At 44.1% G+C, this 18296-nt stretch overlaps 1 protein-coding gene across 2 annotated transcripts in view; it reads right to left on the bottom strand.

Annotated features, from left to right (window-relative positions):
- IL18RAP (interleukin 18 receptor accessory protein) overlaps positions 1–18296 on the bottom strand; it is a 275544-nt gene that overhangs the window by 117104 nt on the left and 140144 nt on the right. For both annotated transcript variants that reach the window (XM_069204435.1, XM_069204436.1), the window contains 2 exons: positions 8712–8780; positions 4986–5109 (listed from right to left, as the gene is read on the bottom strand). In XM_069204435.1, the coding sequence (XP_069060536.1) occupies positions 4986–5109; positions 8712–8780 (193 nt within the window). The remainder of the gene's footprint in view (positions 1–4985; positions 5110–8711; positions 8781–18296) is intronic.

Here is an 18296-nt window from a genome sequence, read left to right as displayed (position 1 = left end):
ACAGGCGCACACCCCGAGGATCCGGTCTCCCTGACACCTTTGGCAACTCTTTTTGCAGATGTTGGTGCCCCACTATTGCTCCTGGTGTTGTCACTGCAGCCAACTACAGGTCTTTCCTATGTTAACAATACTGTACAGTTGAGTTGCAATGTTTAAACCTTGTTAAACGTATACATAATTCAATCATTAGACATACTCCATACTTGTTTTTTTTTCAAAGTGTGTTTATTGCAGTGCTATGAAGAAAAGGGAGAAGAGCAATGGGCTGAGGTAATGATGGAGGAAAGTCCAGGGTATAGTTCCAGTCCATTTGTAGCACAGGTGCATTGTCAAAAGGGGCATAGGAAGGAGAGCAATGGCAGTTCCAGGTGGACAGGGTGACAGAGTGGGACACAAGGGTGACAATCAAGAGAGTCTCATTTCCTGGTGGGGGTCTTGGCAATAGTCTCTGGCTTCTGCCTAGATCGCAGGGAACATTTGTGGGGTGATTTTCCTTCTGCAGGAGGAGGGGTGCTGGTGGCATGTTGGTCCTGTAGTGAAGCCTTCTGTCCACTAGCAGCAGCGGACGTGGAGGGCTGTTCAGTAGTCTGGCTATTGGCAGGGGGCCCGCTGATGTGACAGTGCCTCACTCATAATGTTGGCCATGTCTGCCAGCGCCCCTGCTATGGAGACCAGAGTAGTGTTAAAGGCCTTCAAGTCCTTCCTTATCCCCTGGTACTGTCCCTCCTGCAGCCACCTGTTCTCCTGCATGTTGTCCAGGATCTGGCCCAGCGTATCCTGGGAATGTTGGTATGCTGCCAGGATCTTGAGGAGTGCCTCCTGGAGAGTCAGTTCCCTGGGCCTGTCTTTCCCCGGTGCACAGCAGTCCTCCCAGCTTCCCTGTTGTCCTGAACCTCTGTCCCCTGAATCATGTGCCCACTGCCACTAACCCGAAGTCCCTGATTGCCTTGGGTTTGTGGTGTGCCCTGGGGTCACTGTAGTAGTGGACGCACTGCTGATTGACGTGTCCTGGGGACAGAGGTATGGGCACGCTGATTGGGTGCTGTGTTGGTGTTTCCTAAGGGGGGAGGCTATGTGGTGGTGTGTGACTGTGGCTGGGTAACCTACTGTCTGGAGGTCCCTGATGGGCCAGGTTGGACTTCCAGATCCAGGTGAGCAAAGTCATTGTTATCACTGTGGGCCTCTTCTGTGGGGGGGACTGGATGTTGCTGGTACCTCTTCTCCGGTGACATTGGCTGGGATACCTGTGAGGATGTAATTGCAGTGTTATTGTTTTTGTGTGTGACATATTGTGCATGGAAGGGTTGCCCTCTATGGTTGTTTTTCCCCTGGCATCTTTCACTTGCCTATGTTAGTGTATGGTGGGATGATTAGTTCTTTCTAGTGTGCATGCTTTAGTGATAGGTGTCCATGTAGGTCTCTGAGTGGTGTCCATGCATTGGTGGTACATGCAGGGCTTGGCATTGGGATGAGTGAGATGTGATGGTGGGGGGGGGGGGGTGAGGTGGTGGAGTGATGGGAGTGAGGGTGGGGGTATGTGAAGGCATGCTGGTAGGAGATGATAGTAGTATAGAGTTGACTTACCAGAGTCCAGTCCTCCTGCTACTCCTGCCAGGCCCTCAGGATGCATGATTGCCAAGACTTGCTCCACCCATGTTGTTAGTTGTGGGGGAGGAAGTGGGTGTCCCCCGCCAGTCTTCTGTACAGCGAGTTGGTGTCTTGCTGCAATGGAACGTACCTTCCCCCCTAGGTTGTTTCACTTCTTCCTGGTGTCATCCCTTGTTCTGGGATACTGTCCCACGGCACTGACCCTGTCCACGATTCTCCACCATAGCTCCATCTTCCTAGCAATGGATATTTGCTGCACCTGTGCTCCAAATAGCTGTGGCTCTACCCGGATGATTTCCTCCCCCATGACCCTTAGCTCCTCCTCAGAGAATCTGGGGTGTTGTTGTGGTGCCATGGGTGTTGTGTGAGTATTGTGGGTGAGGGTGTGTAGGGTGATATGTTTGGGTGTGTGTTGTGAGGTGCGTGGGTGGTGTATAGGTGATGGTGGTATGTGGCTCTGGTTGTGTGAGTGGTCTTGCTGTCTCTCTCTGGTGGCAATTATTTATATTCGTAAACGGTTGTGGGTAGTGTGTGTGTGTGTTTTATAGTGGTGTGGGTGTGTGGTTGTGGTATGTGTATGGGTGTCAGGTGTGTGTAATTTGAATTGACCAATGTAGTGTTGTTTTGTTTGAGTGTGTGTATGTACCACCAATGGTTTACTGCCATTGAATGTCCGCTGTAGTGATTCGTGGGTCATAATGTGGTGGGCGTAGTTCTGTTGGTGTAACAGTGTGGGCTTGGATACCGCCAGTTTATCACCGACCTTTGGTGTGGCGGATTTGTGTGTGTGCCTGAATAGAGAGGAATTGGTGTGTGTGTCATAATATGGTGAACGGATATCCGCGGCGGCGGCGGTATGTTGGCGGCAGTCAGCATGGCAGTAAGTGCGATTTACTGCGAATGTCATGATGAGGGCCTAAATCTGAACCAGTGATTAGAAATCACTAACAGTGAAATGGTTATTTGAGGTCGTGACTGGTGCAAATCCAAAACTCAGCCTGACCACAATGAAGGACAGGCTGGCTACAGGACACAGAAAGGTCCCGCTGACAAAGTACCTTGGATGGAACAAAAGTCGATGTCAAAGTCTCAATGCAGGGAGTCGGGAAGGTGTGTCATTTTCATCCATCCCCTGGATGGAGGCAAAGGGGCGACACTGATCTGCACAGTCAATGAAGGCTTCGGTGTCGAACTCCTTTATGATGCAGGCACTCCATTAATGTCAAGCTGCAACACCAGTCAGCATTGAACTGCACAGTCTTTTGAGGCAATGTCATCCACCAGCTGCTGCTTCAGACCCAGCACTTATACTCAAAGACCGTTTGATGTGGGGGATGACTCCAAAGTATCTCTCTGAATTACACAGGCCCCCCTTTCATCTCAGCCCTAGTTCCAGACTATCAGTGGGGGGATAATCAGCCCTTTGCCAGTCCTTTGTGTGGGGCTCCGACCCTTTGAAGTGTAAGTGTGAGCCCTTCCCATCCTCCCTCCCCAGGAAGACCCATCAGTACACAAATGAATGGAAATGCTGTTGAGTGTCTTGTGTAGTGGGTGTCTGGAGGGAATGCACAATTGTAGCTGTTGCCCATTCCAAGCCAGATGTGTATTGGAGACAGGCTGCCAGGCACACAGAGCAGTAAGAGCGGAGAAATACCCACTTTCTAAAAGAGACATTTCTGAAATAGTAATAATAAGTCTGACTTTATCAGTAAAAAGGTCTTATCATTACCTTTCCAATTAAATGAAACATGATGCAGCCTCCCCTTTCTGATTAGGAATTACAGCTTAAAAGTATATTAAGAAAAAAGTATAATTTAGAAATTCCAAATGCTGGCTTATGAGAGGAGCAGGCCTCACAGTAATGAAAACCGACTTTGGGAGTTGTTCATTATCATAACATGTAAAACGTAAATCTATGTGTCCTGCCTTTTACTTTTATGGCACCCTGCCCTATGAGCTACCTGGGTCCTACATTAGAGGTGACTTATATGTAAGAAAAGAGGAGTTTAAAGCTTTGCATGGGTTTTAAATGCAAAGTTAAAGTGGCAGTGAACTGCACACACAGGTTCTGCAGTGGCAGGCCTGAGACAGGTTTCCAGGGCTACCTGAGTGGGTGGCACAATCAGTGCTGCGGAACCACTAGTAGTATTTAATTTACAGACCCCGGGGAAATGGTATGCCACTTTACAAGGGAGTTACAAGTAAATTAAATATGCCAGCTGTGGATACAACAGTGATACCATGCTTTAGCACTGGTTAGCAGTGGTAAACAGCTCAGAGTCCTAAGGCCCACAAAAAGATATTGCAACAAAAGAGCAGGTGAAAGGCAAAATGTTTGGGGTAAGACTACAGTAAGGATCTCAGGTCTACCAAGAAACCTTTATGCATTCATCAAGGATGTGCATTATTACTAATGTGTTGAACAATTGTTCTACACTCAAATCCAAATGTGGACAATATTAAGATACAATTGCCTCAGAAACAATTTTAATATGATCTGCTAAAGTGTATTTTCCTGGCGTATGCTCGCTGGGCATCAGGCAGGCCTCCACACCACCATATTCTGCTGTAATAAAATGTTTGTTTATTTCTGAATAAGACTGTCCAGAAAGATTCTCTAGCATGTGGCCACTAATGTAACATTTCCTGAACAATCATCTGATTTCGTGCAGTATTACATTCATTCACAACAGTTCTGTTTTGTTTTTGTAAGTAGTTTGTTTGGACACCTCAGGATGACATTAGGTCAAAGGGGGCTTAATCAATATTCACGTAAAGGGTTATTTCCTTGGATGGTTGGGTTGTATGACATCTTTAAAGGTTTATTATGATTTGCTGATACTGTATTTATTTGCTTACACCATGATGATTCTGCACTTTCCATGATGTTTTGTGAGAAGATTTCCCGCATTAACCCTTGAATTTGGCAGTGAGATGGAGACTTTTTTATGCAGCTTGGAATGCTGTCCGATTTCTTACTGATTTTGCTGCCCATTTGTGTCTTGGTCAATATTAGTTTTTATCTAATATTCAATATTGTCCTATCACTGAGAGCCTTCATGTTAATGGTTTTAGAATTGATCTGAGACTTGTTACATCAGCACGTTTGTTATCTCAGTATTGCATCTACTGAACGTTTGTGATAAATCTTCATAAATGTTCTAATTCGGTCGTAAAAATCACTTGAGTTAGCCGTTCCTTATTTGACTGTACGTTTGATATGATGACTTTGTACCTTATTTTAGGATACACTGTTTCATGAAATTGAGGTTAATACTGGCCCCAATCTAGCATAACCCATGGGCATGCTTTTGAGGTGGCATCCCCACTATGTTCCACACAATTCACAATCAAGGACAAAGGGATTCTCTACTTACTCTTTGTTTTCTTGCTGAAGTTGATTACCAGTTGACCTTGAGTTACTCCTCAACCATGTCACAAAAGCAGCTGAATTCATTTCAAAACCAAAAATTACTTTACACTTTAGTTCAAACGGTTTTCCTGCAGGAATGGAAGAAAGCAAGGTTAGGCATGGAACCTTGGCATTGACTTTCAATACACATAAGTAGTGGCCTTTCTATACTATACCTAAACAATGTTTAACTAATCATTTACAGGGGCCTTTATTTAGATGGCAGAACACGTTTACGAAGTGTTCCTTAAATTTTCTTTTTATGTATATTTATTGATGTTCCTTTTTATGTCCTTACTTTCTTTCCATTAATGTCCCATGTCACAGTCCAATTTTGTATATTGTATCTTCCTCATCTTGTTGTTCACTGTGATCCTCATCATCCTCCGCGATGTTTCCCACACCAGCACTCCTCTGTGCTCTCCTGTTTGATATCTTATTATTTTCCACAGCAAGCACTGCACAAACACCCATTTAATCACCTATGCCTCCGAAACTCTCCCAAAACCTGATACTCGGTTCTGTACACCTAGTCCATTGGACTGCAGTTCTCTTTTTCGCCAAGCCTAGCTTTACCACTTTCAACACTGCTGTCATACTTACGCTACTTAGGACCAATCTCAGCAGTCACAATTGTACAACTGATTGCATGGTTATTGCTGTTAACATTTTCAACATATCAGCCCTTGCCAAAACGTGTCCTTCCGAGGGTACTTCCACTACATGCATATTCCATTCAACACCTGTGTCAGGCATGGTCATGATACACTTTTATCTTGTGTAGCAGTTGAGGAGTCAATTGATCAATTTCAACCTGACATTTTGGGAGACTTTTTCATACAGCTCCTTAGTGTTTTATTCCATCCCTGTTCACTAATTTATTCTCCTGTATCCACACCATAACATGCTTTTAGGATTCACAGTCTCTTATCATGTTAAGGTAGGACTGCACTATGTATCCTAGATATCAGCAACCTGTCTCTTCCCATTCATATAAGTTTTTGATTATGGATCTGTATCTCTGGTTCTGGGGAATAGTAGACCATTTCTCACATCTAAGGCCTATATTTATACTTTTTTTGCACCACATTTGCGTCATTTTTTAATGCAAAAGCGGCACAAACATACAAATTAAAATAATATTTTGTAAGTTTGCATCGCTTTTTTAAAAATGGGCCTAAGTTCGTTTTTCACTAACCTGAGGCCTACCTCTCACATAGAATAACATTCGGTTGCCTTATTCAACTTAATAAGTACTAACTTTTGATTTAGAACAGGTAACCAATTTGTGATTGGTGCCTTAGGAATTGTAATTAAAGATCCTTGTTATTGGTAAAGTTGCCTTTTAAATTACAGTTTTGAAAATTATCACTCTTAGAAAGCTGCAATTTTCATGCCCTAACTACCTGGTGCCTACAGCCTGTTCCTAAGTCAATTGACTGGGTGAAGTTGACATTTGGACTTTGTTTATTTTGTCTCAGACAGCCACACACTAGAGGGACCGCTTTCCTATCCTAACTCTGGTCTAACAAACATCGGGGAAAGTGCTTATATTTTTTGGGGGCGGGGTGAAGGCAGCTTTACTATTCTAACACCAGTCCATGTATTTAATTAGAAATATTTAAACAACTACTTTTCCAATCCACAATAAACACCACAATTTAAAATAATTTAACATAATTTTAAAAATTTAAGATTTCACAAAATAATAATAATTAACAATACAGAATAATAAACTTACTGGACAATTAAGATGAATATTATACAATTAAGAAAGCACTACCCACCCAATCCCAGAATGTAACATCTAAATTAAAAGAATGTCTAAATATTTAAAATAAACTCAATTTACATTTATAAAATGAACAGCTAGTCAAATAACATCAAACAATATATATTAAAAAAGCCCTGCTAAATCAATCGCCAATAAACCCAACAACCTGAAAAAATGTACATTCTGGTGACATTTAAAAAAATACATATATATTTCTGTTTTCTGTAACTCACATGCTATATTTACTACATAAAAAGGAATAATTTGACTTGGAAATATCTCACAGCGACTGCATTCATAAACAAATGGGTGAAAGTTGTCACCTGTATGTGTAAATTGTGGGCAATTACTGTAGTTAAAAGCTCTTTTGACCCTTACTACTGTCCCCTTCTCGGAGTCAAAGACGGAACTTGCTGCCAAGGGATTGGTAACACTAATATCAGAATAACAGAGTATCAGCATTTGAATGTAGAGAACTAGCTCTGGCTGAGGGCATTGGTCAGGGTATTGGGGTAATACTTGTAACTCAAAGGGGTTTGCTCAGGGATTCTAATGTATCTCCCAATTTGGAGCCAGTGGTAGACAGAGTTAATGTAGTGAAGGAAGTGGGGTAAATGAAGCAGTATAGTTCAGCTGTGGCAGAATTGCCTTTATTTTTATAAGAATAGTTTAATTTCCATTGCTGTCATGTCCTTTCATTTGTTTCTCCCCTTTCTTTGCATTTTCAAGGCATAATTTCATCTCTTTTGAAGTAGATGAATGACTCATTCTTCTCGGTCTTTCTTCTACTTGCCTTTCTTTCCTGTGGCTGCTCAAAATCTCTTTTCCACATACATCTGTATGCCTGAATCATCCTCTGATCTTCAAGTCAATCTATTGGTGCACATATGCGGTAAGCACTTGCCACTCACTTCAGATGCTATCAGTTGTTGTCCTTGCTACAGTGTAAATTATGCAAACTTCCAGCACAGCAAATTTTCAGGTCTGCGTGCAGGCCCCTTGCTCCTTTCTCAGTGGTTCTTCTGGAATGCACTACTGTGAATGAGCTACAAACTGCCATACATGCAAATAATGCCCTTCATAGACAATTTCTGGCTCATATGGTCAGTATATTGATTCTTGACAAGGAATCAAGGGTTCAAAAAATCTGTATTATAGGAGGTTGCTCCTAAATTAAGAGTTTAAAGATGCCCTTTAAAAAGAAGAAGGCATAATTATGGAAAGTGGCACACCATTCATGATGCACAAGATTTCTAGTGCCCCACTGTGTCCCCCTAACAACACCATGTGTGCTCCGTAGTTACAATATAGAGCACCATGCCGGTCGTGTCCATATGGCATCATATTTTATGGCGCAAATGTGGCACTTTGCTGGATTGGAGTCATACATTATGCTGCTAATGCAGCAAAGCACAGGGAGGTCCATTCTTTTTATTATTAGCATCATCTTAACGACTGCCTAAGGTAGGCTCTTATAAAGATGCTAAAAATAGTGCAGTGAAATCTAGTACATTTCACTGCGCCATTTTTCTGAGCTTTCCTACATGGGAATGCTTTCTGAGCATCCATTATGCCTGGCTCAGGCATAATATGGTGCAAGGGCTTACAAAGTGGTGCAATGCTTGCTTTGTGCCACTCTAAATATGGCGTGAGGAAAATGGCATCCTAACGCCACATTTGCACCAAAACAATTACACAAATGTGGCGCAAGGTGGTGCTATGCCCCAAAAGGTGCTCAGTTATGCCAACTTTTGGTTTTATTGATTGCATATAAATATTCAAAGTAATTTCAATAACTATATTTAGCCCCGCTTTAAAGATTATGCCATCTCACTCTGAAAGTGGCATACAACACCCTGTGTGTTTAATATTCTACTGCCACTCCAGTATTAATAGCAGGAAATAACATTATCTTACCGAGTTCCACCTCCTGTCTTTGCCCATAAGTAGGATCCAAAATGACTGGTTTATGAACAGTGTCTCTTACTAGAACACAAAACAAACAATGAATGCATATAAAAGGAGACAAAAATATTTGTTCTTCTGTAGAAAGTCAATCTTAAGTAAAACCTTATAAATACACTCGAATTACTTGCAAGACTAGGTTACAGCACGCTTGTTGCATCTGGTAGCATGCCTGGCGTTCTATCATCTAAACAATTTATACTTCCATATGTCTTATAGCCAGTCTAAACAGTAAAGCCTACAAACGACATGCAATGCAAATATCCCTGTTTATATTTGTACCTCTTTGTACCAACTTGTATGCCTGTGGGCCACGTCACATAAACAAGACTTATCTTGGTGATTTAGCACACATGTTTATCTATTTTGCACTAGGGCTGGGCAATTTTGCACCAGTTTTGAACCAAAATTTGCATACCTGGATTAGTACAAAATGCCACTTTTGCACCCAGTGGAAATGTTGGTTTTGCACTGGTTGTCTTTACACATATCATTACATAGTTGCCATCACCATAGCCAAATTGTCCGTCACACGTGCAATTCACAAAATCTTAGTCATTACCGTGTGATTATCATAGCTGTTGTCATACAGCGAAGTTATCATAATTTGTCTCAGACTGGTAGCTCTTTTTTTTGTCACATTAGTATACTTGAACAACTGATGTAGGCCGTATTAAAATATCGGGTTCTTTCAGTATTTTCCCTTTATGCATGGACATCATTTAGGGGCATATTTACACGAAAGTGGTGCAGCACTTTTCTTGCGTCACCCCTACGCCACCTAACGACACCATGGTTGCACCATATTTACAATACGGCGCACCATGGCGGTCGTTAGTACAATAGATTCAAAAAAATTTATGCTATTGTGGTGCTTTGCTGCACTAGCGTCCAAAATATTGATGCTAGTGCAGCAAAGCACAGGGAGACTTATTGATTAAAATGGGTGTGTCATTTTAACTCCTGGTCTGAGCAGGCATTAAAAATGACAGAAAAAATGGCACAGTGAAATGTTGTAAATTTTACTGAGCCATTTTTTCAGGCCTCCCTGCGGGGAACGCTCCCCTTGTATTCATTATGCCTTTGCGAGGGCATAATGTGTTGCTAGGGTTTACAAAGTGGCACAATGCAAGCTTTGCGCCACTTTGTAAATATGGCACGGGAGAAAGGCTTCAACGCTACTTCAGCATAAAAAATAAATGAAGCTACGGCTGGTGCAAGGTGGTGCTAGGGGCTTGTAAATATGCCTAAATTGCTCCCTAGGGGGGGCGCAGTTCCGACCCTTGGCTTGTCCATTGCAACATCTAGCACTGCTTTTGTGACCCCCAGCGTCAGAGGTGGCAAAAGCAGTTCCAAAGTCCATTATTCTGTTGAACAATATTCATTTTCTGCAATCCCAATGTGAGATCAGTATAAGATAGAAAAGCATAAATTGAGAAGTGGAACGTGCACTCTCAATAATGCAAAATACAAACAAACAAATAGAAAAATCCGCATTTTTCTAAAGTGTTGCCACAGTTCATTACTGTGATTATGTGAAATTATATCTTTTTGAACAGAACAGTCATCTCGGAGTTCCGCAAATGTGATAGTTTATTCAAGTAATAAGTCAAAACCTATTAACAACGAAAATGAGTAAATCAAGCCACCTATATAAATAAAATGCAATTTATAGCACCTATGAATTAGTACTAATGGATCTGACCACTATCGATATTCGGGGTTAAAAGTCATATGATGTCGCTTCTTGTCAAGTCATTAGGGCCATATTTATACTTTTTGACGCTAAACTGCGCTAACGCAGTTTAGCGTCAAAAAAATTAGCGCCGTCTAACACCATTCTGAACCGCCATGCGGGCGCCGTATTTATAGAATGGCGTTAGCCGGCATTAGCCGACCGGAGCTGCCTGGTGTGCGTGGAAAAAAAACACGTACACCAGGCAGCGCCGGCGTAGGGGAAAATGGCGTATGGGCATCTCAAAATGGGGCAAGTCAGGTTGAGTCAAAAAATCGCCTTAACCTGATTTACGCCATTTTTTTACGACGCCCATCCCCCATTAACATGACTCCTGTCTTAGCAAAGACAGGAGTCATGCCCCCTTGCCCAATGGCCATGCCCAGGGGACTTCTGTCCCCTGGGCATGTTCATTGGGCATAGTGGCATGTAGGGGGGCACAAATCAGGCCCCCCTATGCCACAAAAAAACAAAAAAAAAACTTACCTGAACTTACCTTAATGTCCCTGGGGTGGGTCCCTCCATCCTTGGGTGTCCTCCTGGGGTGGGCAAGGGTGGCAGGGGGTGTCCCTGGGAGCAGGGGAGGGCACCTCTGGGCTCCTTCAGAGCCCACAGGTCCCTTAACGCCTGCCCTGACCCAGGCGTTAAATTCTGGCGCAAATGCGGGGTTTTTTGCCCCGCCCACTCCCGGGCGTGATTTTTGCCCGGGAGTATAAATATGACGCATATGCATCGGAGTTATTTTTTTAGACGGGAACGCCTCCCTTGCATATCATTAACGCAAGGAAGGTGTTCACGCCAAAAAATGACGCTAACTCCATGAACTTTGGCGCTAGACGCGTCTAACGCCAAAGTATAAATATGGCGTTAGTTTTGCGTCGAATTTGCATCGAAAAAAACGACGCAATTTCGGCGCAAACGGAGTATAAATATGCCCCTGAATGTCAAAAAGAGTGTGAGTGGTCACTTCCACTTCTCCTGGCATTTTGGTGAATAGACATCCATCTCTTCATTTATCATGTCTTAGCGCAGCAACTCAAACACTGACCATTATCACAATTTCCTTAATGTATATTTGTCAAAAACCACGCTTCACAAAAAAAAACCAAACCTCTGATTCCGTAAGAAGATAATTATCAAAGTGTATTGTTTGGGGACTCAGCCTGGAACCCGAAGAAGATGTCGGTCTCTTTTTGAGCTCCGCACTAGCTCTGTGCTGGCATGCGAATCTTTCTGCAATGCAGGGCAATATAATGAAAATCTAGGCAGGGGACTCTGGAGGAGCCCTGCACGCACGCAGCAGTTCACAACGCAGCTCAGAGAGGGCCACCGGGGCTGAGATATTAGCTAAAACATGACATGCAGCACCGGTATTACTCAGGATCTACTGGTCTCACATCCATGCAGTGCACCTCACTCACACGCTGAGTAGCAGAGGTGACATAGCGCACAAGAGAGGTACTGGAGGACAATGTAGCGGGTCCTGGAGCGGCCAATAATACTACTGGCACCTCGCTCTAAATGCAGCGTTAAGAGGAATAGAACGTCGGCTGGTGGCAGCAGCGGCTATGTTGGAATCAGGGTTTTCTTTTTGAAGCTGCAAAGAACATTTTCTTGTTTCCCAACTGAAGCTTATCCTGTAGCCTAACCCATATGTAAACCATGCTACTTTGATATAAAGACAACATCACACTAATCCTGACGCTGACTTGATTTAATGCAGGAGACATCACAGTGTTTTTCTCCAGTGACACGCGTTCCTGAAATTGCACAACACGATGGACCTCGCAGTGTGCAACATCGTAGTGCAGCTAGGAAAGTGCTTCTCAGCCCATGTCAGAGCCCTCAAACGTGACCCTCTCCCTCATTAAAAGCTAGCTGCAAAGTATGGCTTTATGCCCCTCATCAGAGCTCAAGTCTACACCAGAACAACCTTCCCCTTTCTTCAAAACACAACGTAATCCACATTAACTTCATAGCTGTGTTATGGATGGGTCAGTAACTGATCACTACAGTCACGGTCATGCTTCAAGAGCCACGGCTGCCGGTACACGCCTCTACAATTCTACACCACATCTGTTTTTGTTTATGGAGGCAGTAAAGGGCAAGAGTATGAAGCCAGCAATACCTTCAGCCATCATGTCAAAAGAGACTGCCCTGAATGCTATCCTGAAGGAACTTACCACTCTTTAAACATAGTTCACTACTATTGAAAGGAATACCATCAAAACCATGCTTGAAATGTCTTCCTTCAGATCTGATATGGTGACATTGAACACACGCCTCTTGGCGACAGAGGGCAAGCTAATGACTGTCAAGCAAACAACTCCCGAAGCTGTCAAGTGAGAACTAGATGTATCAAAGGGTTTTACCCATTCTGTCTATGGGAAAATGTGTTCATACATATGGCCCTAGTTCACTGGCACATACAATCCAACCTCACCAAATACGAAGACAGAAACTGTAGGAACAACTTTTTCTTTACAGGAGAGCCACAAAAGATGGAAAAAGTTTATACAATATTTTTTCTTAAATGTTTCACACTGGTAATAACAGGTCTGATCTTCGAACCGCCATTACAATTCTGGATGGCCCAAAGGCAGCGTATCTTTACCAGCAGTAATCTCAATATTCCACTACATATCATGGTGTGCTTCCTATGATATCAACAGGGCCACCAAGTAGTGCAGGAAGCCAAACGAAAAGGCACCTTCATTTTCAGTGACCCTGAAGTATATGCCTGCCAAAAGTTCTTAATGGAAGCTCAAGAGAAGTGGAAACATTTTCTGGCACTATGGTCTTGACCTAGGAAGTTGGGTATTTGTTATGGCCTCTTGGAGCCTGCTACTACGTTAATCACCTGTGATGCTCTCACAATCGATTTAAAAAATCCAGGCCAACTTGAAATTTTCTTAGATGCCTAAACATTGTTAGATATGGGCATCACATTGCTTTGACCATACAACATGCCATTACTACCTGCCAGTGATAAGCCTCCTATGACAGATGAAGGCTGCAAAAGAGGGCATCTTGAAAAGGTCACATGGCCCTACTAAAGAAGCAGCCAACCTTATTCTTGTAAATTCTCCATTAGGATTGCTCTACCTCATTGACATCCCCACACTACTGTCTGCACTTACCACCCCGCTTACAGAGTAACTCCAATCTACCCCCTCATGCTACATACCAAGGAGCCCTTACGGCCACTGACCCCTAAGGTAGAAATGACAGGACTGCTATCCCACGTCTATTTAACTCTGCCCCTTTGCTGTACAGAGTATCCAAATGACCTTTTAATACGTCAAGCTTGCACTAAATGCTCGCTCTTACTGAACTGTCTATTGTGTCTTTAAATTTGAACAGCTACGTAAAGCAGAAGAAAACCCACCATTTTTTTAAATCGTTCCCCCTGATATTGCCCTAACAGAAGAGACACAACTCTACCCCCATAGAAAGTGACAAACTCAGATAGATAGGGTGTGGAAAGTGTACTAAGCGAGGAAACATACAGCCTCAGATTCTATATGTACCTCTTTCAAGTTGTATCGGAAAGGATGAGTGCCAGTACAGCTCCATAAACGTTTATCTGCCCAAGTCACGCAGATATAGTCTGACCCCAATGGGCACTATATCTTTATTGAGTTGCACATATTGCAACAGATATTGATTATATGATCCACATATGCTCTAGTGGGAGATAAGGCATGTTCTTTAGCAATCTCTTTAGACTTTCACTCTCCTTGCCCAAGCGCAAAATACTAATAGGCAGAGAATGGAAGCAAGTAGATAACCCCTACCTAGACAAACCTGTCTACCATAGCATTGCTCACCCGGGGACTGGCACTTACTCAAAGATATGATGCAGTATTTAACTTACAGACCCTTGGTGTTTGACACACCCGAAAGAGAGGGACTACACATTTATGTCATTTGGACACCCACACCCAAATTTATTTTGTTCTAATAGGTAGTACCCTATTGCCAAGAGTGATGTCCTCTCACATCACTCCACACAGCATTTCAGATCACAATATAACCCAAATCTATTTAGACCATTGCTTACAAAAGCAATCACAGGGACAATAGAGGTTAAATATATCCTACTATAAACTGAAGGAGGTTAGAAAATGCTCACAATCTTTCCTGACCACTTACTTAACATTTAATGTAGGTACGATCATCACCTCCCAGTTGCTTTGGGTGGCAGGAAAAGCTTGCATCAGGACTGACCTCATTAGAGATTCAGCAGTACAAAATAAAAACACAAAAACCCAACAGATACTGTTAAGTGGAAAGATAGCTGATCTCTCCAAGAACTACCATTGCAATTATCCTAAAATTACACACAGTATGCACAGGACCCACATCTGGACTTACCAGTTTCACTCAGGGCAACATACTAAAGTATACAAACAAGTGGGTCGTTTTTGGTATGAAACAACATGTCTTCTCAACCCTGACATGAGTCTTGTATCAAGGGTGATGTGGTATGGACCCAGAAAGCAACCTTAAGGGTTGTCCACCGAGTTACACCCATTTTCCTGTGCTCTGGTTGCCAGCCCACAGGATTCTGACAACAAGACTCCCAGGAATCCAGACAATGACATGGGTGGGAAGTAAGTCATGCCCGCTCCCTCCGAAGAAGGATAGTAAAGTGCCACATCAAGATAGTGAGCTTCAAACCGCACAGCAGCCTCTGAGATGCAAGCAGGCTGTCTCCCGGTGGATAACAAAGCCATCCTCCTGCCCCAGGCACATTTGCACCCAAGCAGGTTGGAAAACTAGTTAAACTACAAAATAAAATGATGGACGGAGTGTTTAAACTTTTCAAACACTACCCACAGTCACAGATCTGGGTATAATCCATCACAATTTTGCTCGTCACATCACCCCAGTTTCGATCCAGCCATATGCAAATCAGACTTGATCCTTCTCACCATGCACAGTCCAGTCTGAACTGCCAAGCCAGGTCTTCCCTGGAATGGAAATAAGCTATCTGGGACCAGTTTCAGGTAATCACCCCTCATCAGCCAGGCTAGCTCAAATCCAGTGGCGCAGCTAGCAAGGGACCCATATCCATTGCTCACCACATCACCCCAGTTTGGACCCAGCCATAATCAAATCAGTTGTGACCCTGCTCCCTTGGAGAACAGTCCAGCCCTAAATGTCAAGCCAGGTCTTCTTGGACTGAAAATAAGCGTCCTAGGATCGGTTCCAGGGTTTCACCCCTCTTCAACCAGGCTAGTTTGAATCCATTGGTGCAGTGAGCAAGGGAGCCATGTCTGGGTATACCCTAGCCACTTAGGGTGCACATACCAAAACCACAAATTCAAATGATGGACTGAGTGTTCACTCACCCCTAGTCACAGATCTGGGTTTAATCCATTGTGATTTTGCTTGTCACGTCAACCCAGTTTCAACCCAGCCATATGTAAATCAGTCTTGCCCCTGCTCCCCAGTCCAGCCTGAATTGCCAAGCCAGGTCTTCCTTGTACCAGGAATAAGCATCCTAGGACCAGTTTCGGGGGAACCCCAAACCCCCTCATTACCCAGGCTAGCTTTAATCCAGTGGCACAGCGAGCAAGGGATCCATGTCTGGGCATATCGTGGACACTTAGGGTGCACAAGGTAACACTACAAAATAAAATGATGGATGGAGTGTTTAAATTTTCCCAACACTTACCCCCAGTCACAGAGCTGGGTTTAATCCTTTGTAATTTTGCTCACCATTTCACCTTTGTTAGGACCCAGCCATGTGCAAATCAGTACTGACCCTGCTCCCCATGGGAAGAGTCCAGCCCGAACTGCCAAGTCAGGTCTTCCCTGGACCGTAAATAAGGACCCTGAGACTGGTTTCAGGGGACCCCTAACCCCTCATCAGCCAGGATAGCCTGAATGTAGTGGTGCAGCGAGAAATGTACTCAAGTCTGGGCATATCCAGGCCACTTAGGGCGCACATAGTAACACCACAATATAAAATGATGGATGGATTGTTTAAAATTTCCCAACACTCACCCCCAGTCACAGAGCTGGGTTTGATCCATCGTAATTTTACTTGCCATATCAACCCAGTTGGGACCCAGCCATATGCAAATCAGTCTTGCCCCTGCTACCCTTGGGAACAGTCCAGTCTGAATTGCCAAGCCAGGTCTTCCTTGTACCAGAAATTAGCATCCGGGGACCGGTTTTGGGGGACACCAAACACCTCATCACCCAGGCTAGCTTTAATGCAGTGGCACAGCGAGCAAGGGATCCAAGTCTGAGCATACCGTGGCCACTTAGGGTGCACAAGGTAACACCACAAAATAAAATGATGGATACAATGTTTAAACTTTCCCAACACTCACCCCCAGTCACAGATCTGGGTTTACTCCTTTGTAATTTTGCTCGCTATTTCACCCCTGTTGGGACCCAGCCATATGCAAATCAGTCTTGACCCTGCTCCCCATGGGAACAGTCCAGCCAGAACTGCCAAGTCAGGTCTTCCCTGGACTGGAAATAAGCACTATGAGACTGGTTTTAGGGGACCCCCAACCCCTCATCACCCATGCAGTGATGCAGCGAGCAATGGACCCAAGTCAGGGCATATCCTGGCCACTTAGGGCACACTTAGTAACACCACAATATAAAATGATGGATGGAGTGTTTAAAATTTCCCAACACTCACCCCCAGTCACAGAGCTGGGTTTAATCCATCGTAATTTGTATTCGCCATATCAACCCAGTTGGGACCCAGCCATATGCAAATCAGTCTTGACCCTGCTCCCCTCTGGAACAGTCCAGCCCGAGGTGCCAAGCAACGTCTTCCCTGGATGGGAAATAAGCATCAAGAGACTGGTTTTGAGGTATCACTCTTCATCAGCAAGGCTAGTTTGAATCCAGTGGCGCAGTGAGCAAAATTAGTTAGTCAGGATGCGTACAACCCCAGAAGGCTAGCCACGCCTCCAGGGTGGACAGCCTGCACTGTACAGCTGAGGAAGACCTCTTGCATCTTAGGAAGAGGGAGAATAGAGGGTTGTGAGTAGGAAAGGTCCACAACCCACCAGATGTGGTCACCTCAGGGGCAAATTAGCCACTGGTACTAGTGGCCCATTGGCTACTTTCACCCACAGCCCTAATACCCTTAAATCTAGGTATAAAGGGGCTCCCCTGGACTAGAACCTCAGTTCTGTTACAACTTGTGACAAGAGGACAAGAGAAGACTAGCATCAATGACAACAGGAACCTGCGCTAACAAACGGCATGCTACTATGAACCTGTGACAACCTCCTTGAACTGTTCGACTGTGGCTTGTCTTGGACCAAAGACTGCTTCTGCCAGCAAGAAACCCTTTGTAAGTCAAACGCAAGATCAGACTCCCTTGGGCTAGTGGCACTAGTCCCCTGCCTCCACAGGTAAGAAAAAGTACTAACTGGATCCAAAGAAGTGCTGGCCTTCGGGCTCTCCAAGGGCTCGCCCAAAGACAGGTGGTCCAGTGCTTTGTGAGAAGTGTAGTCCAGCTCCCTGCCAAGTTACGGCCGGCTAACATTTTTCACTTGACCTCCAGAAGGGGAGATAGTTCTCCACCATACCACTTCCAAGGCTTATTGGTGGCCAGCATGATCATCACCACCTTTTCTCGACACTGCAACTCAAGGGCACACATCTTTATCAGATTGTTTCCTCACACACACCATCTCAGTGGTAAAAGCAGCATCCACAGCTCCCATTCAGCACCAAGTGTAGCCGAGATGCAGATACTAGGTGGAGTTGTTCTGCCTGGTGAATCCTGGTCCAGGGCCATACTCAAGCTTAACCCCCAG

Source organism: Pleurodeles waltl, chromosome 8 (genome assembly GCF_031143425.1).
Source record: "Pleurodeles waltl isolate 20211129_DDA chromosome 8, aPleWal1.hap1.20221129, whole genome shotgun sequence".
NCBI lineage: Eukaryota > Metazoa > Chordata > Amphibia > Caudata > Salamandridae > Pleurodeles > Pleurodeles waltl.
The sequence above is the reverse complement of the archived record's forward strand: the minus strand, read 5'-3'. Positions and strand labels throughout refer to the sequence as shown.